Raw genomic sequence first — 22,849 nt, forward strand, 5'->3', positions numbered from 1 at the left:
CTACTGTACTCTACTCTTCTCTACTGTGCTCTACTCTACTCTACTGTGCTCTACTCTACTGTGCTCTACTCTACTCTACTCTACTGTACTCTAGTTTTCTCTACTCTACTGTGCTCTATTCTATTCTATTCTACTCTACTGTGCTCTATTCTACTCTACTCTTCTCTACTGTGCTCTACTCTACTCTACTCTACTCTTCTCTACTGTTCTCTACTCTACTCTACTCTTCTCTACTCTACTCTACTGTGCTCTACTCTACTCTACTCTACTTTACTGTACTCTACTCTTCTCTACTCTACTGTGCTCTACTCTACTCTTCTCTACTGTACTGTACTCTACTCTTCTCTACTCTCTCTACTGTTCTCTACTCTACTCTACTCTACTGTGCTCTACTCTACTCAACTCTACTGTACTCTACTCTTCTCTACTTTACTGTGCTTTACTCTATTCTACTCTACTCTACTGTGCTCTACTATTCTCTACTCTACTGTGCTCTACTCTACTCTACTGTGCTCTACTCTACTCTACTCTACTGTACTCTACTCTTCTCTACTGTGCTCTACTCTATTCTACTGCACTCTACTCTACTCTACTGTGCTCTACTCTACTCTTCTCTACTGTACTCTACTCCACTCTACTGTGCTCTACTCTACTGTGCTCTACTCTACTCTACTGTACTCTACTCTACTCTACTGTGCTCTACTCTACTCTACTGTACTCTACTCTTCTGTGCTCTACTGTGCTCTACTGTGCTCTACTCTACTCTACTCTACTGTACTCTACTGTGCTCTACTCTACTCTACTGTGCTCTACTCTACTCTACTCTACTCTACTGTGCTCTACTCTACTCTACTGTACTGTACTCTACTCTTCTGTGCTCTACTCTACTCTACTCTACTGCACTCTACTCTTCTCTACTCTACTGTGCTCTACTCTTCTCTACTGTGCTCTACTCTACTGCACTCTACTCTTCTCTACTGTGCTCTACTCTACTGTACTCTACTCTACTGTACTCTACTCTTCTCTACTGTACTCTACTGTGCTCTACTCTACTCTACTGTACTCTTCTCTACTCTACTCTTCTCTACTGTGCTCTACTCTACTCTACTCTACTCTACTGTGCTCTACTCTTCTCTACTCTACTGTGCTCTACTCTTCTCTACTGTACTCTACTGTGCTCTACCCTTCTCTGCTCTACTCTACTGTACTCTACTCTTCTCTACTGTGCTCTACTCTACTCTACTCTACTGTACTCTACTCTTCTGTGCTCTACTCTACTCTACTGTGCTCTACTCTACTCTACTGTGCTCTACTCTACTCTACTGCACTCTACTCTTCTCTACTCTACTGTGCTCTACTCTTCTCTACTGTGCTCTACTCTACTCTACTCTACTCTACTGTGCTCTACTCTACTCTACTCTACTGCACTCTACTCTTCTCTGCTCTACTGTGCTCTACTCTTCTCTACTGTACTCTACTCTACTCTACTGTGCTCTACTGTACTCTACTCTACTCTACTGTGCTCTACTCTACTCTACTCTACTGCACTCTACTCTTCTCTGCTCTACTGTGCTCTACTCTTCTCTACTGTACTCTACTCTACTCTACTGTGCTCTACTCTACTGTACTCTACTCTTCTCTACTGTGCTCTACTCTTCTCTACTCTACTGTGCTCTACTCTACTGTGCTCTACTCTTCTCTACTCTACTGTGCTCTACTCTACTGTGCTCTACTCTTCTGTGCTCTACTCTTCTCTACTCTACTGTGCTCTACTCTTCTTTACTCTACTGTGCTCTACTCTACTGTGCTCTACTCTACTGTGCTCTACTCTTCTCTACTCTACTGTGCTCTACTCTTCTCTACTCTACTGTGCTCTACTCTTCTCTACTGTACTCTACTGTGCTCTACTCTACTCTACTGTACTCTTCTCTACTCTACTGTGCTCTACTCTTCTCTACTCTTCCCTACTGTGCTCTACTCTACTCTACTGTACTCTACTGTGCTCTACTCTACTGTACTCTACTCTTCTCTACTGTGCTCTACTCTTCTCTAGTCTACTGTGCTCTACTCTACTGTGCTCTACTCTTCTCTGCTGTCCTCTACTCGACCCTACTGTGTTCTTCCCTACTGTGCTCTACTCTACTGTGCTCTACTCTACTCTACTGTGCTCTACTCTTCTCTACTCTTCCCTACTGTGCTCTACTCTTCTCTGCTGTCCTCTACTCGACCCTACTGTGCTCTACTCTACTGTGCTCTACTCTACTGTGCTCTACCCTACTGTGCTCTACTCTACTGTGCTCTACTCTACTCTACTTTGCTCTACTCTACTTTGCTCTACTCTACTGTGCTCTACCCTACTGTGCTCTACCCTACTGTGCTCTACTCTACTGTACTCTACTCTACTCTACTGTACTCTACTCTTCTGTGCTCTACTCTACTCTACTCTACTGCGCTCTACTCTTCTCTGCTCTACTGTGCTCTACTCTTCTCTACTGTACTCTACTCTACTCTACTGTGCTCTACTGTACTCTACTCTACTCTACTGTGCTCTACTCTACTCTACTCTACTGCACTCTACTCTTCTCTGCTCTACTGTGCTCTACTCTTCTCTACTGTACTCTACTCTACTCTACTGTGCTCTACTCTACTGTACTCTACTCTTCTCTACTGTGCTCTACTCTTCTCTACTCTACTGTGCTCTACTCTTCTCTACTCTACTGTGCTCTACTCTACTGTGCTCTACTCTTCTGTGCTCTACTCTTCTCTACTCTACTGTGCTCTACTCTTCTTTACTCTACTGTGCTCTACTCTTCTCTACTGTACTCTACTGTGCTCTACTCTACTCTACTGTACTCTTCTCTACTCTACTGTGCTCTACTCTTCTCTACTCTTCCCTACTGTGCTCTACTCTACTCTACTGTACTCTACTGTGCTCTACTCTACTGTACTCTACTCTTCTCTACTGTGCTCTACTCTTCTCTAGTCTACTGTGCTCTACTCTACTGTGCTCTACTCTTCTCTGCTGTCCTCTACTCGACCCTACTGTGTTCTACCCTACTGTGCTCTACTCTACTGTGCTCTACTCTACTGTGCTCTACTCTTCTCTACTCTTCCCTACTGTGCTCTACTCTTCTCTGCTGTCCTCTACTCGACCCTACTGTGCTCTACTCTACTGTGCTCTACTCTACTTTGCTCTACTCTACTGTGCTCTACTCTACTGTGCTCTACTCTACTGTGCTCTACTCTACTCTACTTTGCTCTACTCTACTTTGCTCTACTCTACTGTGCTCTACCCTACTGTGCTCTACCCTACTGTGCTCTACTCTACTGTGCTCTACTCTACTCTACTGTGCTCTACTCTACTGTGCTCTACTCTACTGTGCTCTACTCTACTGTGGTCTACTCTACTGTGCTCTACTCTACTGTGCTCTACTCTACTCTGTTCCACACAGAAAGTAAAGATTCAAATCTGATTCCAACTTCAGAAGAACTGTTTGTCTTTGATGTTGTCTTTGTTTCTCCAAAGAAACCTGATTAACCATCACTGTGGCTGAACAATAGAATACACTAGAATGAGAGTAGAGCAGAATAGCTAACAGTAGAATACAGTAGAGTAGAGTAGAGTCCAGCTCACCGGGAGGAGCGTGCTCAGAGAATCTTTGCAGCTTGTTCACCGCCTGATTCACGCTGGAGTTCAGGTTCTTCATGCGGCTCTCAACGTCGTCCTGGTTCTTCTGAATCACGTCCAGGACTCCTCCGTGACGGATCACAGAGTCATTCAGACCCGAAACACAAGTCCACAAACTCGACACGTGGCGGTTTAGTCCTGAACATGGGACACAACACGGGACACAACACGGGACACAACACAGGACACAACACGGGACACAACACGGGACACAACACGGGACACAACACGGGACACAACACAGGACACAACACAGGACACAACACGGGACACAACACATGACATGTTTACTTTGTATCAACATGTGAATTTAAGATGTTAACACTCGTCTGATAGGTGTTTCCTCTTCATGTCTTCATACAGTCATTATCAATCCTTCATGTGTTCATACTTAGTATCAATTCAGTTTTATGTATAAAGCACCAAATCCCAACAGAAGTTATCTCAGGGCTGTTTTCACAGAATCCTCTTCTGTTTATTTTAGATTTAATTGATTTATGTGGTCAGGGGACAGACACAGTCTCTATGTGGTTTTGGGGACAGACACGGTCTCTATGTGGTTTTGGGGACAGACACGGTCTCTATGTGGTTTTGGGGACAGACACGGTCTCTATGTGGTTTTGGGCCAATAAAAGCTCTAAAATGAAATATCGGCATCGGGGAATGCTGCCAATTATGAGAGGCCGATATGTCGCCTTCCCCTCCACCGCCTGACTGTGTTTCCCTCAATGGACTGTGTCACCCTGACGGTCCCGGTGTTTCCTCCGCAGGTTCCACTTCACTCAGCTGCCCGTCAGACCCGCTGCTTCTTCCCACTTTAACCTGAATAACAAACCGGGGCTCGGTGCTCCGGTTGGATCCACCTGGAGAGCCGAGGCTAACGTTAACTGGGAGGCTAGCTGGCTGTGCTTCCCTCCGGCCATGCTGCGGCTAATGCTCCACTAGCCTCTCAGCTAACGTTAGCCTCGGCTCTCCATGTGGATCCAACCGGAGCACCGAGCCCCGGTTTGTTATTCAGGTTAAAGCGGGAAGAAGCAGCAGGTCTGTCGGGCAGCTGAGTGAAGTGCAGCCTGCGGAGGAAACACCGGGACCGTCAGGGTGAAACAGTCCGCAGAGGAGCTGCTGTGTTCGGCTGCACAGATAGGAAACACTTCGGCTGCCAGGATGTACCACTCTGTTTGGGAAAAAAACTTCTTTTTGGTTTATAACGGTGGTTGGCAACCAGTGTGTTGGCTGCTCCGGAGTGTGGAGCAGAGATTAAATCCTACACATTAATCCTGTCTGTCTAATAAACTCAAAGAAAACTCTACTGCTGCTCCCACTTGGCAGGTTCATTACAGTTTTAATGCTGAGCTTGATGAAGTTCTTCCTTCATATGTTGTCTTTCTTGATCATAGTACAATCTATGCTTGCATGTATAATAGCCTCCTCGGCCAGCTGGAAAAAAATATGCTCATATATCGGCATCGGCCACAATGAGTTGGAAATATCGGCATATCGGATATCAGCAAAAAATCCAATATTGTGCAACTCTAATAAGAGCAGCTCCATCCAGAGTGGGATGTATGCCGTCTCTCCTAATCAGACCAGGTCTTCCCCAGAAAGTCTGCCAGTTATCTATGAAGCCCACATCGTTTGCTGGACGCCACCTCGACAACCAGCGGTTGAATGATGACATGCAGCTATACATGACATCACTGGTCAGATCAGGCAGCTGTCCAGAGGAAACTACAGAGTCCCACATTGTCTTCGCATATGTTCAGACCGACTCAACATTAATTTTGGTGACCTCTGATTGGTGTAATCGGGAGTCGTTCCAGCTGACTTGAATAACAATCGTACCATATTTACGTTTATTCTTAGCCAGCAGTTTTAAATGTGATTCAGTGTCGTCCGCTCTGGTCCCAGGAATACATTTAACTATGGCTGCTGGTGTCGCTAACTTCACGTTTCTGACTATGGAGCTGCTAATAATCAGAGCTGGTTTCTCAGCGGGTGTGTTGCTGAGGGGGAAGAACCAGTTAGAAACATGAACTGGTTGGTGGTGAACCGTGGGCTTCTGCTTAGGGCTATGCTTCCTTCAGACAAAGTTTCATATGTATCAGTTTCATGTGTTCATAAACAGACGATATCAGTTTCATGTGTTCATAAACAGACGATATCAGTTTCATGTGTTCATACCGTCCCTGATCTTGTGGATGGACTCGGACACGCCGTCCAGCCTGCCACAGACGTCCTCCATCTTGGACAGTCTCTTCTCCAGCCCGTCAGCTGACCTCTTGCAGTCCGCCGTCTCCAGCAGCAGCTTGCTCTCGAACCGCCGTACGTCGCGGTTCATCCCGTCCAGGTGGTCCCGGCTCTCCTCGATGTGTTCCGTCACCTCCTGCTGGATCTTGTCCAGCTCAGAGATGATCTTATCCTTGGTGTTGCCTGTGGGGGGTCAGAGGATGAATGAGTGAATGTTAGCGGGGGGTGGCAGCGAATGAGGACGGTCGGTGTGAGCGAGCCGGGCTCACCTAGGTCGGTGATGACGCTGCCGTGTTTCTGCACCGTGTGTTCAAGCCCCTTCAGGGTGTCATTGATGGAGCTGAAGGTGAGGATGACCTCGGACATTTCGGCCTGCAGCGTCTTCAGCTGGTTGTTGTTGATGGAGCCTCCGATCACGCTGTGACCGTCTAAAGGCTTCTCAGTATCCAGCCCGGGGCCCCGTCCGCTGGTGCTGCCGCTTCCAAAAGCCCCGTCGGCCCCACCACCTCCACCGATGACCCCAGAGCCACCAGAGCCACCAGAACCACCAGAGCCACCAGAGCCACCAGAGCCACCAGAACCACCAGAGCCACCAGAACCACCAGAGCCACCAGAACCACCAGAACCACCACCTATTAGAGTCAGAAAGAACAGTTTCTATTGGTTTCGGCTACTTTGTGTCACAGACATTTGATACTGAAGGTTTGAATTCTGGGTCATGTTCCTTCACTGTTGGGCCGATGATATGCAACCACACTGGATATCTCTGTTTTGTAAGGTGACCCCAGTTCTTTAAATGCTCTTTTTTACCCGTCTCACTCATATCAACATTTGGATGAGTAAACACATTTTTGAAAAAGAATTGAGCAGAAAACAGAAAGCAGTCAGTGTTACAGATCTGGGAGTCATTTTAGACTCTGACTTAAAGTTTAATTGCCATTTTAATCAGAATTAGACCATTTTAACTCTGAGCAATGCTGATACATGTTTTTATTACAAGCCGTTTAGATTACTGTGACTCCAGCAACAAGAAAGAAGAGATGACATCACTGCAGCGGCTACCTGCATCTGTTAGAACTGATTCCTTCTACTCGTCTATAAAGACTTACATAACCTTCACATATCAGTGACTGACTTTCATTTCACTTCTTTTACAAGTTCCTAAAGTGTCCCACAAGAAGTCTGCTGAGGCTGCTTTCTGTTTTTATGCTATTTTTAAAAAGAAATTAAAGACCTCTTTTCTTAATTACTGGTATCATTGTTAATGTTTTATTGTATTGTGATCAAACTGTTTTTAGTTTGTTTTTCTCTCACTTATTGTTGTTGTTGCATCTTTGCATGAAAGGTTCCATACAAATAAAGTTATTATTATTACTAGTATTACTATTATTATCAGTGTACATAAACGTCTTATCGTTACCCATCAGGAGGAACATGTTTGATGTCATGTTCGGGTCTCTACGGGGGAAGAGACAGGAAGGCTGTGCCTGACAAGACAAGCTGAGGGGAACCAAAGCCCACTGACAACAGTTCAGGATGTCTGACTTGATTTGATAACAGTGGTTGTGATCAGGATTATTTAATGAAGGAGACATTGATTAATATTATAACTCATATTTCGATGCTCGTGGTCAAATGTTTTCTCATAGTTTTATGCTCACACTCTTCAAAAGTCTGAGCTCCGAAAACCAGTATACTACCACTATAGATCAATAGATCAATAGATTTAACCTTCTCTTAACCCCGCCCCTGAGCAGCGGTTGTTAGGATGCTAGCTTTAGACTCAATCTGTTAGCATGATAGCATGTTTTCAAGTTTTAACGAGCATACATTTCTATTCACGGCCAGTTGTTTCAGGTGACTGAACTTAAACACACGTGAGCAACAGTAACTCAGGGGGCGGGGCTTAGTGAAGAGGTTCTGATTGGTGGAGCTGACCTGTGGGTGTGTTGGGACTGGTCTTGCATTGGCCGGTGCAGCTCCTGACGTCGTCGCGCAGGAGGCTGACCTCATCCTGCAGGCGGGAGCAGATCTGGAGGCAGCCGCCCTCTGAATCCATTCGGATCTGGAGTCTGTTGATGTGGTTCTCCATGCGGCTCAGTGCATGCTGGGATTGGTTGTTTAGCTTCCGCAGCTCATCATCCAGCCTTCCGCACAGCTCACAGTCCTGCCCCAGCAGCTCCACCTCTGTCACGATGCGGTTAAAGTGTTCGCCATGATCGCCGGTCAGAGCTTTGATTTTACGGACGTCATGGCTCAGGTCCACCACCTCAGAGATGATTCACACATTAATATTCATGTAGTCATCAGAACAGTAATAACACTGTAATAACACCATGGTTTTATTCACATCTGTTTAAGCTGAATCAGATTTACACCACTGTAATCCCATTACTCCCAGTGGAGGTTTTACTCTATTGGTGCGTTAACATTCAGTTTTAGTCTTTGTTTAAACAATAAGACATTCTCATCTGGACATGTTTTATTCTTCACTGTAGTTTCAAAGATCATTTCCTCCTCAGTGTGTAAATACTAGTATAATGAGGGAGCTGATGATGTCACTGATGATGTCACAGCGTGGACTGGGTCTGGGGGTGTGGAGTGAGAAAGAAGTCTCCTGTAGCTATTCATCTCTGCTGGGAGCTAGCAGCTCCAGGCTACATTAGCCGCTACTAGCATCACACACCCCAATCTGCAAGTGCATTATGGGTAATGTAGGCGGCATGACCAGGAAGAAGAATGTGTGGAATAAAAAAAGACGAGTGACAGCGTTACAGGAGTGAACGGATGAATCTGTGCAGGACTCTTAAGAATCAGCTTTAAATACAAAAGGTGGTTCAGCTCCGTCCGACAGTGAGGACAGTAAACCGGATCTTACCTTGTCGTACAGAGAGTCTCCGGACACCGACAGGTCTTTGAGTCGAGTATTGAAATGTCGAATTTGGTCCTCGTTGGCGACGACTCTCCACTCCAGAGATTTCTTTGTTGTATTATCTCGTTCTCCTCCTGACCCTGGTAATCCTCCTCCTGTTCCCCACCTCCCTCCTCCACCGGCTCCTCCATCTTCACCTCCTCTTCCTCCTCCCCCCACACCTGCCCTCTCTCCTCCGTCTTCCCCTCGTCTTCCTCCTCCCCCTCTTCCAGACCCTCCACAGCTACAGTCCTCCACCCTCCGGTTCAGGATGGAGGTGGTGTTTTGTAGCTTTGCCAGCCTCTTATCGTGGTCGCTGACCCGGTCCTTCACCAGCCCCACGTCCAGCTCCACGTCTGCGATCCGGAAGGCCTGATCGTCAAACCGGTCCAGGAACACGGTCCTCAGGTCTCCCAGCTCTCTGTGGAAGTACTCCTTCAGGTCGTTTTCCAGGTGTGAGCAGGTTTGCTCAGTCTGCTGCACGGTGTTGTTGACTCGCCGCTCCAGGTCCTTCAGTCGGTTGTCCAGTTTGTCCTCTGTCAGCACCAGATCCCCCCTACCGCCCCCGACTCCGCCACCAGCACCAGTGCCTCCTCCTCTGACGCCCCCATCCTCCCCTCTGCTGCCCCCCCTCCCACTGAGCTCCCTGTCCAGGCGGGTCTGCAGAGCATCAAAGTTCTCAGAGGCCGAGCTGATTTTGCGCTCAGCATCTGTGACGCGGTTTTGGAGGTCATTCATCGTATCACAGCATCCCTGCGAACGCACCACCTCCCGCCGCAGCCCGTCCAGGCCCTGCCGATACCGAACATCCATCGCATTCAGCTGCTTCTCCAGAGCTCGGATCCTCTCCCGGTCCTCCTGCTGCTGTCTGCGCAGGTCCTCCACGCCAGCCTGAAGGACAAACCACAGTCAGTTACTTATCTTAATGAACTGCAGGGGAACAGGTACAGTACTGACTGGAACTGGTACTGACAGAGTACTGATACCTGGCAGGAGGAGCAGGACAGCGACACCCTCCGCTCCAGCTCCCTCAGGATCTCCTCCTTCAGCGAGTTCAGTCCTCCTCCAGAGGAGCCTCCTTCCAGCTCGTTCCCTTTTCCGTTCACCAGGTGGTTGTTGATGCTGACGAGGGTTTTATCATGAGCCTGTTGGAGCAGAGACACATCAGCTACTCTTCTCACCAAGAGTGCACCAAGCATCCTTCGGCAACCGGACTCAACTCTGCCGCGGTCTTATTGGTTGCATCTGTCCTCCCTTCATCACAAGTATTACTGCAGACGTTTGGATTTAGTTTGCATCTCTTCAGAGCGTATTATGTGAACCTCTCTGACTGATGTACTGAGTTACTACAGTACAGTTGCTGCAGTACCAACAATACTCACAGGTAAAGGACTCACTGGGACTCACCTGTGTGCGGTTGTCCAGCTGGTCCAGTTTGGTCTGAATGCTGTGGATCGTCTCTTTAATCTCTGGCTGAGCTGCATCAGCTGGGTTTCTTCCTCCCGGGGAGCTGCCACCGCCGCCGCCACCGAGGCCGGGCTTGTTGTGCTCATTCATGGCGGACTGCAGGTCCTGGAGGTTCTTGGTCAGACTCTGGATCTTTTCCTCCAGCTGCCTCATCTTTTCATTATCGACTCGTCCTGGAAGAAAACAAAGCTGCAACTTTAAAGCTTCAGTTACAGAAGCTTTTACAGCCACATGAACACACATCTGACACTGGAGGACGGTGATAAGAGTTCCTGCTGTTCACCAACAGAGGGCAGCGATCACTTCATGGTTCACTGATCACTGTCACTCAGAAGAACAGGAAGGATCCCCATCAGTACCATGCTGGTCTAACTGGGAAAATGAATAAATAAGAACCAGTACCAGGATCTTAAGGTTGAATCCCCACTCTGGTACAGTAACTGTGGACACGGGGGACTGAAGTCTGTCTTCACAGTGTTTGACCTTTTAATCTTAATGAGGCCACAGAGGTTTTCACTTAAAACTGGATTTGTGTGTGTTTGTGTTCAAAAGCCTGAAATGAACAAATGTGAATCAGAATCCACTGACCACTGTGTCCTCCTCCCTGTCCGGAGCTCGGCCCCCCTCCCGGCCGGGGCTGAGGCCTGGTGGTGGAGACCTGGGTCCCCGCTCCACCAACTGGACCGCTGTTGCAGTCCTCTCCGCTGTAACCATGGCAACACTTCCACTCCATCTCCGTCACCATTTTGTAGGCCACTTTGTACCGAGGCCTCATGTAGGTCCGATAGCTGCAGAGACACAGAACTGATCAGTAAAGAAACTATTTAATCTGTTTAACATCATATTTCCATCCAATCAGAGCCAGAGAGGCTCAACAGGCTCCACCCCCATCATCACCATGATGTCATGATGTCATGTGACCGCACAGCCATGTGTGAAAAACACCACTAATGCTTCTTGTTTGAGTTACGTTTATTCTCAGCTGAACCTCCGTCCGTCCTCCTGCAGCGAGAAACACCAGTCAGACCTCAACATGTGACTCATCCTTCTCTTATTTCTACTCTGTCTAAAGTTCGGAGACGTCACAGTCCACCACAAGTATGTTTGACATGAGCTCTCAGCCAATCGGCTCGTATCAAAACAGAAAGTAACCGTTGATTGCATCCAGCTGCGAGGCTGCAGAGGCAAGCGGGCGAAGTGCCGAGAATTACAACAGATAGCAGAGAAGTGGAAGAACAGATGTTAGAGTGAGTTAAGTGATTCGTGTTTACTCTGCTCGGCTCTGCAGGAAACATCAGCAGTAACGACGGTCTGAAGCTGTCACACTGTTTATGTGTGGCAGCTTCAGACCGATCGGCCTGACGGTGGCGCTGAAGGGAAGGTCAGGAGGTCGCCGTTAGCAACGGTAACCATCTGAACTTCAGCTGATGTTTTCTGTACAAACTTTGGTTGTAAAGAAGAAACTTGGTCCTCACCACAAAAGGCAAAGAAGAAGAAAGTTCAGACAGCGCGCAGGAATATTTTGTGTTCCACATTAAAGTTGATGTTGCTGATCTGCCAGAAAAATGAGCCTCATGTAGACAAAAGTTTAGGAGGCTGAGTGAAGAGAAAAGTTTACAGTCGGAGTTAAAGGGAAAGAAAAAGAAGCAGAGTGATGACAGAGTGGAACGTTCCACATTACACAGAACGTGCTTATTTCCCAGAAAGATAGTTTACATCTCTGGAGTCGATTTTAACCATCTGCTCCGGTCGTTCCAAAAACAACCAGAGACAAGAAGAGAAGAAGAGAAGAAGAGAGGAAGAGAAGAAGAGAGGAAGAGAAGAAGAGAAGAAGAGAGGAAGAGAAGAAGAGAAGAAGAGAGGAAGAGAAGAAGAGAAGAAGAGAAGAAGAGAGGAAGAGAAGAAGAGAAGAAGAGAAGAAGAGAGGAAGAGAAGAAGAGAAGAAGAGAGGAAGAGAAGAAGAGAGGAAGAGAAGAAGAGAAGAAGAGAGGAAGAGAAGAAGAGAAGAAGAGAGGAAGAGAAGAAGAGAGGAAGAGAAGAAGAGAAGAAGAGAGGAAGAGAAGAAGAGAAGAAGAGAGGAAGAGAAGAAGAGAAGAAGAGAGGAAGAGAAGAAGAGAAGAAGAGAGGAAGAGAAGAAGAGAAGAAGAGAGGAAGAGAAGAAGAGAAGAAGAAAAGAAGAGAAGAAGAGAGGAAGAGAAGAAGAGAGGAAGAAAAGAAGAGAAGAAGAGAAGAAGAGAGGAAGAGAAGAAGAGAGGAAGAGAAGAAGAGAAGAAGAGAGGAAGAGAAGAAGAGAAGAAGAGAGGAAGAGAAGAAGAGAAGAAGAGAGGAAGAGAAGAAGAGAAGAAGAGAGGAAGAGCAGAGACATAAAGAAGGAAGAATAAAACCCGCCTGCAGGAATCAGCTGTTTGTACGAGAATGTTTATATTTCTGCAAAAGGTTCAAATGCAGCTGCTTCTTTACACAAACACTGTTCTACTGGATCAGTGTTAGTGTGAGTGTGTGTGTGTGAGCGTGTGTGTGTGTGTGAGTGTGTTAGTGTGAGTGTGTGAGTGTGTGAGTGTGTGAGTGTGTTAGTGTGAGTGTGTGAGTGAGAGAGTGTGTGTGTGTGTGTGTGTGTTAGTGTGAGTGTGTGAGTGAGAGAGTGTGTGTGTGTGTGTGTGTGTGTGTGTGTGTGAGAGAGAGAGTGTGTGTGTGTGTGAGTGTGTTAGTGTGAGTGTGTGAGTGAGAGAGTGTGAGTGTGTGTGAGTGTGTGTGAGTGTGTGTGTGTGTGTGTGTGTGTGTGTGAGAGAGAGTGTGTGTGAGTGTGTGTGAGTGTGTGTGAGTGTGTTAGTGTGAGTGTGTGAGTGTGTGAGTGTGTGAGTGTGTTAGTGTGAGTGTGTGAGTGAGAGAGTGTGTGTGTGTGTGTGTGTGTTAGTGTGAGTGTGTGAGTGAGAGAGTGTGTGTGTGTGTGTGTGTGTGTGTGTGTGTGTGTTAGTGTGAGTGTGTGAGTGAGAGAGTGTGTGTGTGTGTGAGTGTGTTAGTGTGAGTGTGTGAGTGAGAGAGTGTGTGTGTGTGTGTGTGTTAGTGTGAGTGTGTGAGTGAGAGAGTGTGTGTGTGTGTGTGTGTGTGTGTGTGTGTGTTAGTGTGAGTGTGTGAGTGAGAGAGTGTGTGTGTGTGTGAGTGTGTTAGTGTGAGTGTGTGAGTGAGAGAGTGTGTGTGTGTGTGTGTGTTAGTGTGAGTGTGTGAGTGAGAGAGTGTGTGTGTGTGTGTGTGTGTGTGTGTGTTAGTGTGAGTGTGTGAGTGTGAGAGAGAGAGTGTGTGAGTGTGTGAGTGTGTGTGTGTGTGTGTGTGAGTGTGTGCGTGTGTGTGTGTGAGAGAGTGTGTACCTGTGTGAGTGTGTGTCTGTGTGTGAGTGTGAGAGAGAGAGTTCTCGTTTTTCTATCCTGGTGGGGTCCACAACCTGACATATCACTCACACCGTGGGGACCGATTTTTCCCGTGGGGACCGAATCCCGGTCCCCACAGGCACGAGCATTGCAATCAATAGAAAAGAGGTTCCTGATGTGCCTGGTGACATTTTTTTGAAAAAAAAAATTGGTCCCCTGGGGATTGAATTTCACTTCTTTGTGTATGCCCTAGAGGTCACACTCGGTACTGCAGTGTGTGAATTTGCACTGGTGGGGACCTTTTCCTGACATGTGTGTAACTGTGTGAAAGTGTGTGTGTCATAAAAGCTTCATATTTCACAGAAAATATGACAGTCTGTGTAGTTTAATGTGATTAGATTTTTATGTTATCAAATTACTTTTTCTAAAATCAACAAGGGAACACATTTAATCATTAAACTTCCTTTCAAAGCGATTTTATTCTTTGGAAGAAACTAATAATGACATTTTTGTTGGCCTGAAGTAGACAAAAAATATAAATTAATAAATACAAGAATAAACAATTATTTGTAAATAAATAAAAGGTCTATTTTTGTAATGTTTCTGATATTTATTTCGTTTATTGTGCCCCACATACTTGGAATAAGCTTCAACAAAACTTTAAGTTGATCTCATCTATACTGCTGAGACAATTCCAAGTTTTAATTTCTAATTTTATTAATTGTAACTGTCAATGCTTTTATTATTTTTATTTATTTTTTGTTGTCATTGTCAATCCCTACACTTTAACTTTTTAGCATTGTTAATTTTATCTTGTTTTAAAATGACGTAGACATGTATTGTTCTTTTATTTCTATTTGATTTTAGTTGTGTCTGCATTCATTGTATGTCTGTACCTTGGCACCCTTGAAAATGAGGGTTCTCCCTCAATGTGTGTTCTGAGGTTTTAAAATAAATGTAAATAAATTAATATTCATACAAACCGAGACTACAGTTAGCCATGAACTGGTATTTATACAGACTGAGGCTACAGTTAGAAGCAATGTACTGGTATTTATACAGACTGAGGCTACAGTTAGCCGTGTACTGGTATTTATACAAACTGAGGCTACAGTTAGCCGTGTACTGGTATTTATACAGACTGAGGCTACAGTTAGAAGCAATGTACTGGTATTTATACAGACTGAGGCTACAGTTAGCCATGAACTGGTATTTATACAGACTGAGGCTACAGTTAGAAGCAATGTACTGATATTTATACAGACTGAGGCTACAGTTAGCCATGTACTGGTATTTATACAAACTGAGGCTACAGTTAGCCGTGTACTGGTATTTATACAAACTGAGGCTACAGTTAGCCGTGTACTGGTATTTATACAGACTGAGGCTACAGTTAGAAGCAATGTACTGGTATTTATACAGACTGAGGCTACAGTTAGCCGTGTACTGGTATTTATACAAACTGAGGCTACAGTTAGCCGTGTACTGGTATTTATACAAACTGAGGCTACAGTTAGCTGTGTACTGGTATTTATACAAACTGAGGCTACAGTTAGCTGTGTACTGATATTTATACAAACTGAGGCTACAGTTAGCTGTGTACTGGTATTTATACAAACTGAGGCTACAGTTAGCTGTGTACTGGTATTTATACAAACTGAGGCTACAGTTAGCTGTGTACTGGTATTTATACAGACTGAGGCTACAGTTAGCCGTGTACTGGTATTTATACAGACTGAGGCTACAGTTAGCCGTGTACTGGTATTTATACAAACTGAGGCTACAGTTAGCCGTGTACTGGTATTTATACAAACTGAGGCTACAGTTAGCTGTGTACTGGTATTTATACAGACTGAGGCTACAGTTAGCCGTGTACTGGTATTTATACAGACTGAGGCTACAGTTAGCCGTGTACTGGTATTTATACAGACTGAGGCTACAGTTAGCCGTGTACTGGTATTTATACAAACTGAGGCTACAGTTAGAAGCAATGTACTGATATTCATACAAAATGAGGCTACAGTTAGTATGGACCAAAACTACAGAAGAAGCATATCTGGATGGTGTTTTGGTCCAACAAAAACAATCCGATACTTTCCTGCAAGTAAGACACAGTACACAGTAGCATTGTCTTTTGTGAGGCAGAATATATGGTATTAGCAGCAACCATGCAGGAGAGACTAACTTGTACTAGCCTGTATAAATCTTTGAGGATAACCAAAGTGGAATTTGTGGCTTTATGTAATTATTTTATAGAATATAGCTGTTACTAATTCTAATGCTGTTTCTAATGCTAATGTATGTTTTACTACTACTACTACTACTAGTATAGTAGTAGTATTAATGCAACTACTGCTGTATTTTAGCTACTTAAGCTACTACTGGTTCAAGTACTCAATGTTCAGACTACTAGTAATATTACTTTACTAGTAGTAATAACTATAAATTTAATTATACAATTCTCATAGTTTATGTTAACTTAAATTCAATTAATTTAAATATCTTCCTTTTTGCATGAAGTAAGCACACAGATCTTTAGAATATGAGTCTTTTAGGTTACATTAGAAAAGACAGAACAATGGTTATAAAATGTATATTAATACATGCACAGCATGGCAGTCACAATATTATCAGTAAAAATTTGCAATATTAATTTAGAAGTTAGGATATTAAAACATATTAAAATATTTTACTTTTGGATGCAATAATATTTTTGTGGAACAGGAGTTCAGACATGCAATGATAAAATTTCCGCACTGAATCAAAGAGTTGAGGGAGGAACACACCTTTCCTGACTTTTGCGGTCCCCATCTTACCTATGCCCATCCCCCACCCGCCCCGGTCACACGGTTTGAGCTGCTGACAGTCAGTAGGAACAGGTGCAGCAGCACAGACGGCAGCAGCACAGACAAACAGAGACTACAGACGGCTGATGGTTGGAGAAAGAGAACTAATGAAAACTAAGTAAGTACATGAAACTGTTTTAGTTATTATTAATTAGTCTAAGCACTGTAGCTAATGTGTTTGAAAAAAATCTCACTCATTTTTATGGTTTGCTAATGATAACATGACCTAACTTGTCACCAGACATGCTTTGGAAAATTTTGTTGGCAAACTACAATTTTGAGCTGATATTTTAGGTTTTTTCAGGTTATTGACTGTCTTTTTAGCCGCTTATTTTTACTTGGCTGGCCTCAGATACTGTCTTACTGTAATATTCAGCGGTGTGGAAGGACAGTGAGGCTGAGGAGAGGAAAGAGGAATGTTTAATGAGCATTTTTCACCTGTTACAGCCATCAGTAGCTAGAGTTAGCTCCCAATGTTGAGTAATTTACCAGAATAAATTCTTAATTTAACTATAGGTCTAAAGGCTTTACACACTTAACAGTTATACTGTAGTTAGAATATAGATTTTTTTTTAATCTAAAAAATTAAATAATGAATTACTCTTTGTTTTTCTTATTGTATTCACATGCAACCAGATTGCTGTAAATAGTTTTATTTACAACCCTGTGTTGTAAAATGATAATAATAAATGAATCTTGAATCTTAAGTCTGATGTTACATTAACTGTTTTATGTTTAACCTCCTGCAGACAGAGTGCACGATCCAGCAGGCAGAAAGCACACTCGCAACGCCTGAGGAAGCATCATCATGAATGCTTATCCAAGGACAGGGAGTTTGCAAATCACCTAACACAGGTAATGCTGGGGCTCTGATTTTGATACAATATTCATGTAAAGATTTAAAAAATGACATTTTATACAATATTCTGATAAGTTTAGATAAGTTAAGCCTCATATAGTATGTACTGAAGATAATTCTGATAGTTTTAGATGACTTTTGGTTTATTTCAGTCTATTTAGTTCATGGAAACTGGAACAGGATGTAGCCATCCAAATAATGATTTAACAGTTATATATTGTTACTGTGATATAAAACTGCATGAACAGTACATGTACTGTGACTTGATAGATGTAATCCCTAGATTTTAACACTTATTTGGCAAAGACTCTGACCTGTCTTTTAAATATGGCCTCTTGTGCATTATGTTTGAGTTTTTAATTTAAAAAAGATGTGTATAGGAGTGCAGTGCTCTGGCTCTTCAGCTCTTTTTGAACTTCATGTTCTGGAGAAATGGTAATATATGTGTCTGTCTATGTTGTTTAGCCCTTACGAAGAGCAAACAAAGGTGGGAGGACCTCATCACCACCAGAGGTTTCATCTGAGTTACATGCAGCTTCCAAGAGTTTGGTAAGTGTCAAACAAGTGCTGATTTTAGCTTGTTCCATATGACAGGCCTTGTAATAGTTTACTTCAAACTGGCTTTTATGCCTGTTATGTTATAGATTTACAATGTGTCCTAACTGAATGTGACCTAAGTGAGCAGTGACAAAATCAGTTTGATCCATTTGAATGTCCTAACTGGCCGCGAGCAGCACTGTGCAGCGCCCTGTTTCTATTTATTTCCTGCGGCTCGCATTGAAAGTGCTTCATGACTGAGGAACAGCTGATTCATTTAGTTCAAGTGAGGAGTTATCTCTACAATATCTCCTCATTTCACAAGAAAAACATCACCTTGACCTAAAAAACTTTGATGGAAGCATACCGTGCTTAAATTCTTTGAGTAATACAGCAAATTTAGCTCAATATTATAACTGCTTAAGTGTTCTATGAAAGAAATTATAAATTTACATAAAAAATCTTAACGAGCTACTACTACTATTAGTAGTTTTAGATTGGATAAATTAATGTATTGTGGATAAATTAATGTATTGTGTGAACTTCATGTTCTGAAGAAATGTTAATAAGTGTGTCCTCTGTCTATGTTGTTTAGCTGTTGTTAGGAAGTCCAAACCAAGAGGAGGAGACCTCATCACTATCATCACTGTCAGAAGTTTCATCTGAGGTACTTGCAGTTTCCAAAAGTTTGGTGTCAAACAAGCACTGATTTTATCTTGTTCCATATGACAGGCCTCCTAATATTTTACTTTACCCTGTTATTGTTACTAGCCATTTAAAGTGCAAGTATCCTTCCAGGTAATTAGAAATTGCTGTAGTGAGTGTGCAGCTACAGTGAGATTGCACTATGTTTGAGATGTGGGTGTTTGAAAAATAATTAGGTTGTGTGCAAGCTATCACCAAACATAAAACTACATGTGGCAAACACTGTCTACCTGTGTGCAGCTTTACATTTTACTTTACTATTGTTACCAAAAGGAATATCTACTGCAGTAAGTACTTCTGCCAGTTTTTACTGCCACTTTACTTAGTTTTTTCCCCACATTGCAGATACCCCTGGATTTGAGCACCCCTAAAAGCTCACACTCTGATGCTAATGATGACCCAGATGTACCACCCCTGAGAAGAACTGACAGCATATTTGTAAGTTTGCATAATGAAATTAGCAGGATACTTAACTCTATAAGAGAAAATAAACTTAACATTCACTCCAAATTAATCATTTGGTAAATAAAGTAATCAAAGGAACCTCTATATAGCTGTGAAGTGGGGGGAGCTTTTTTGGACACGCTTGGTTCCAGAAGTAAAAATCCCATGAATTTTTCCCATAGACAACATTAAGTTACTCACAGTTTAACTTCTACTGTTTGGATCAACATGAAACTCTCCTGGTTGACTCGTCAGAACAAAACATGAACAACTGTGTTATAAAACATCTGGGTCTTTATTAAAAAGTCGAAGCTTCAAGACCATGGACATTAAAAATTTAAGGGTGGACATTAACTACGTCTCTCAAAGTGCATTTCAGCAAGAAACAGCCAATCACAGAGCTTTAAACATGGTCATGTGTGCCGCTAACAGAAGCTAAAGATTAGCATGTTTAAAAACTGATTTTACAGTTTAATTTGCGGATCCCTTTGGGTGAATTCAGTAACTATGGTGACATGTTTTGTTTACAACTTCAGTAACAAAACATTTTAAATTCATCACGCTCTCATTCACACTACTGACTGGCTTCTCCATAGCAACAGCGGCCGGGGCTCATGGGTATTATTCTTAGCCATCTGCCAAAATTACAGACGAAATGTGATTTGTCAGAAAGTAAGTATAAACATGGCCATGAGAAGTAGGCGTGCTGGGGGGGTCCAAGGTGCAGCACCCCTGCCTTCAGGTATTGCCCAGGTTTTAAGGGGTCTCACAGACAATTTAAGATTTTCATACCTGATTAATATTTCTTACAGGTCATTTAATTATAAACTTCTTGTATTTTTCTTTTACAGCTCACCAAAGAACACCTTGAACAGATGTCCAAGGTGTCTGATGGATCAGAGGCGACTCAGACCTGCGCTACAGATGTGGTAGTTGGTAAGTACGGAGTCTGATGTACCTCCAGATGTGTACGTCGTTTTGGATAAAAGCATCTGCCGAATGTATGAATGTAATTGTAAAAAAAGAGATAAGGTTATGTTTTTAAGTGCTTTAGATGGTTCTGATTCAAACAGTGAAGGTGTGTTGCCAGTTAGCTGTTAATTTATTGTATTCATGTTTTAACAGGATCCTCAAGATCTAAGAGAAGATGGCGAGCTGAGTCTGACAGCGGTTACCCTAAAACAAGTATGTGACAAACTAAATGCAGTGAAATATGTTCACATTAGTTTATTGTTTTTTTAAAAAACATCAGGTTGGGTACCACACCAGTTAATACAACTGCTACTGGAGAAAAATTAGGTTACTGTGCTTCTTTTTTTTAAAAAAAGGCTAATGGCGCTGATTGATCACTGAATAATCTTTCACATCATTAGTCTACCCCCCTGATTGTCTCTTTTTTTCTGTCTTTCTTAGGAACCTTAAAGATGAGGTGGTCGTCTGAAGAGGTACACGCTGTGGAAAAGACACTAATGGCCTTCATAGAAGCTGGTAAAATACCACGAAAGTCGGAGTGTATTGCCTGCATTACAGCTTCACCAGAAGCACTTAAAAGACGAACCTGGTTGATGGTAAAGTGCTATGTTAAAAATTGCATCATTGCCAATCTTTATGAAAGTACAAGAAAAACTAACTGAGAAGACTGCAGTTATTTCACGTTCTTAAATGTGTGGATACATGTGTTTCTCTTTGCACTTGTTCTCAATTATGTTGATAAGTATGATGCTCTTTGCACTTGTTCTTAATGTGTTGCTCTGTAGAGCAACAAGAACAGTCAGTCATGGGATGCTGTTCTTTGTGGTTCTATCAATGTTCTTTATTCAGGCCCCAGAGGAGAACTTTTCTCCTGCTTCCTCTGCTTCTCTGAGCTTTTCTGTGCAGAATCAGAGACCAGCTGATGAGTCAGCTCATTAATACACTGTACTATGGAGGGAACATATCTCCAGTACAACAGTAGTCCATCGATATATCAGATTATGCTGTTTGGCCAAATATGTATAATGGATCTCCGACAGACTTCATGGTTCTAAATCACTGCTGGAATGAGTGAATCATTGATCATGTGGACCCCTACTGGCATGGAGAGAAATACAAAGACAGTTGTTGTGCTCGCTGGTCGTTCTTGTGTTCCAAAGTTTTACTTCTTGTGACGTGAACTTAAAATGGAAGCAGAGTGAGGCTTGTAGGATGTAACGGGGCGGATGTTTGAAGTAAATTCAAAGGCCATTTTCAATAAATGTTTTGTGAAAATAAAAGCTTAATTTGTCTTTGCATTTTGTACAGTAGGCTTTGTTTTCCTCTGAGCAACAGCATTTTAGAAACTCAGTCTGGTGTGTTTTGGGAGAAAACATGATGCCTGGTAGTTTCGATCATCACATTCAGTAAAAAGTCATAATTGTTTATTTGTTAACCAGGTTTGGTTTTTGTCATACCTGTTGAAGCTCAGTTGGGAAACTATTCAATTTTACAATTATTTTATTTGCAACGTGTTCAATCATATCAAGTAAACGAGCATCTATAAATAAAATATAAAAGTAAAGCAACAGCAAGAGAAACAGCAAAAAAAATCCATTTGGACTAATAGATGTGAAATATCTGTCTGTAGTAGATATCTAAAACTCATCATGCTTAACTTTTGGCTATTGAAAGAACCTTGTGTGTGGACGGTAGTGTGTTGTGTGAATGGATTGTGTGGTGTTCTGGGTAACAGTGTCCTTGTCTGGAAATAACATCTTTAATGTTGAACCAATATGAACAATATGTTCGGGTGAAGCAGCAAGACTGATTTCTCAAAGAGGCCATCATGTTTATCAACCGTTTAATTATATGTTTGCCTAACAACTATACTTTATAATCTGAATCTGATCTGTTTATGTTTTTGAAGGGAAATCTGGTAGTCTGGATTATTAGATTCAGTGTTTATGTAATATAATATTAAGGTTAAATCCAAAATTAGTTAATTAAATGCTTGTCATGAACTGTGCTGTGTTTAACAGTGGTGTTGATTGTATATTAATAGACATAACATGATGTCCCCATGGGAGGTAAATTCCTGACTTAACATGATGAGTCCCCTGAAGGGTCAAAATTCAGGTTTAAAATTTTTTTGAGAGTTATTGAAGTTTCAAGTGATTTTCATGTTCAGAAAAATTTATGATGATTTTAGCAGTTAAAATTATGTCTCTAGACCCTTCAGAAAGGGTGGATCCCATCAGGCTGCTGCCAGTCATTGGTCCCCGGCATGTGATAAAAACCCGTATGTGTGTGTGAGTGTGTGTCTGTGTGTGAGTGTGTGTGAGTGTGAGTGTGTGAGTGTGTGTGTGTGAGAGAGTGTGTACCTGTGTGAGTGTGTGTGTTAGTTTGTGTGTGTGTGTGTGTGTGAATGTGTGTATGTGTTAGTGTGTGTGTGTGTGTGTTAGTGTGTGAGTGAGTGTGTGTGTTAGTGTGTGAGTGTGTTAGTGTGTGTGTGTGTGTGTGTGTGTGTGAATGTGTTAGTGTGTGTGTGTGTGTATGTTAGTGTGCGTGTGTGTTAGTGTGTGTGTGTGTGTTAGTGTGTATTAGTGTGTGAGTGTGTGAGTGTGTATGTGTGTATGTGTTAGTGTGTGTGTGTGTGTGTGTATGTGTGTATGTGTGTGTGTGTGTGTGTATGTGTGTATGTGTTAGTGTGTGTGTGTGTGTGTGTGAATGTGTTAGTGTGTGTGTGAGTGTGTGTGTGTGTGTGTGTTAGTTTGTGTGTGTGTGTGTATGTGTTAGTGTGTGTGTGTGTGTATGTTAGTGTGCGTG

At 43.0% G+C, this 22,849-nt stretch overlaps 1 protein-coding gene and 1 long non-coding RNA gene across 2 annotated transcripts in view; one reads left to right on the plus strand and one right to left on the minus strand.

The window, feature by feature from the left end:
* Positions 1-22,849, minus strand: part of LOC121885487 (EMILIN-1-like) — a 62,329-nt gene that overhangs the window by 25,050 nt on the left and 14,430 nt on the right. The window contains exons 3-10 of the mRNA XM_042395406.1: positions 10,902-11,101; positions 10,254-10,486; positions 9,833-9,991; positions 8,814-9,737; positions 7,874-8,204; positions 6,205-6,567; positions 5,870-6,118; positions 3,635-3,826 (exon numbers count right to left, since the gene is read on the minus strand). Of these exons, the coding sequence (XP_042251340.1) occupies positions 3,635-3,826; positions 5,870-6,118; positions 6,205-6,567; positions 7,874-8,204; positions 8,814-9,737; positions 9,833-9,991; positions 10,254-10,486; positions 10,902-11,101 (2,651 nt within the window). The remainder of the gene's footprint in view (positions 1-3,634; positions 3,827-5,869; positions 6,119-6,204; positions 6,568-7,873; positions 8,205-8,813; positions 9,738-9,832; positions 9,992-10,253; positions 10,487-10,901; positions 11,102-22,849) is intronic.
* LOC121897545 lies at positions 17,775-21,803 on the plus strand. Its single transcript, XR_006096241.1, has 6 exons — positions 17,775-17,932; positions 18,516-18,587; positions 18,971-19,063; positions 19,921-20,005; positions 20,195-20,254; positions 20,483-21,803. It is a non-coding gene; the product is annotated as an uncharacterized LOC121897545 (long non-coding RNA).

This window comes from Thunnus maccoyii, chromosome 1 (assembly GCF_910596095.1).
Source record: "Thunnus maccoyii chromosome 1, fThuMac1.1, whole genome shotgun sequence".
Taxonomy (NCBI): domain Eukaryota; kingdom Metazoa; phylum Chordata; class Actinopteri; order Scombriformes; family Scombridae; genus Thunnus; species Thunnus maccoyii.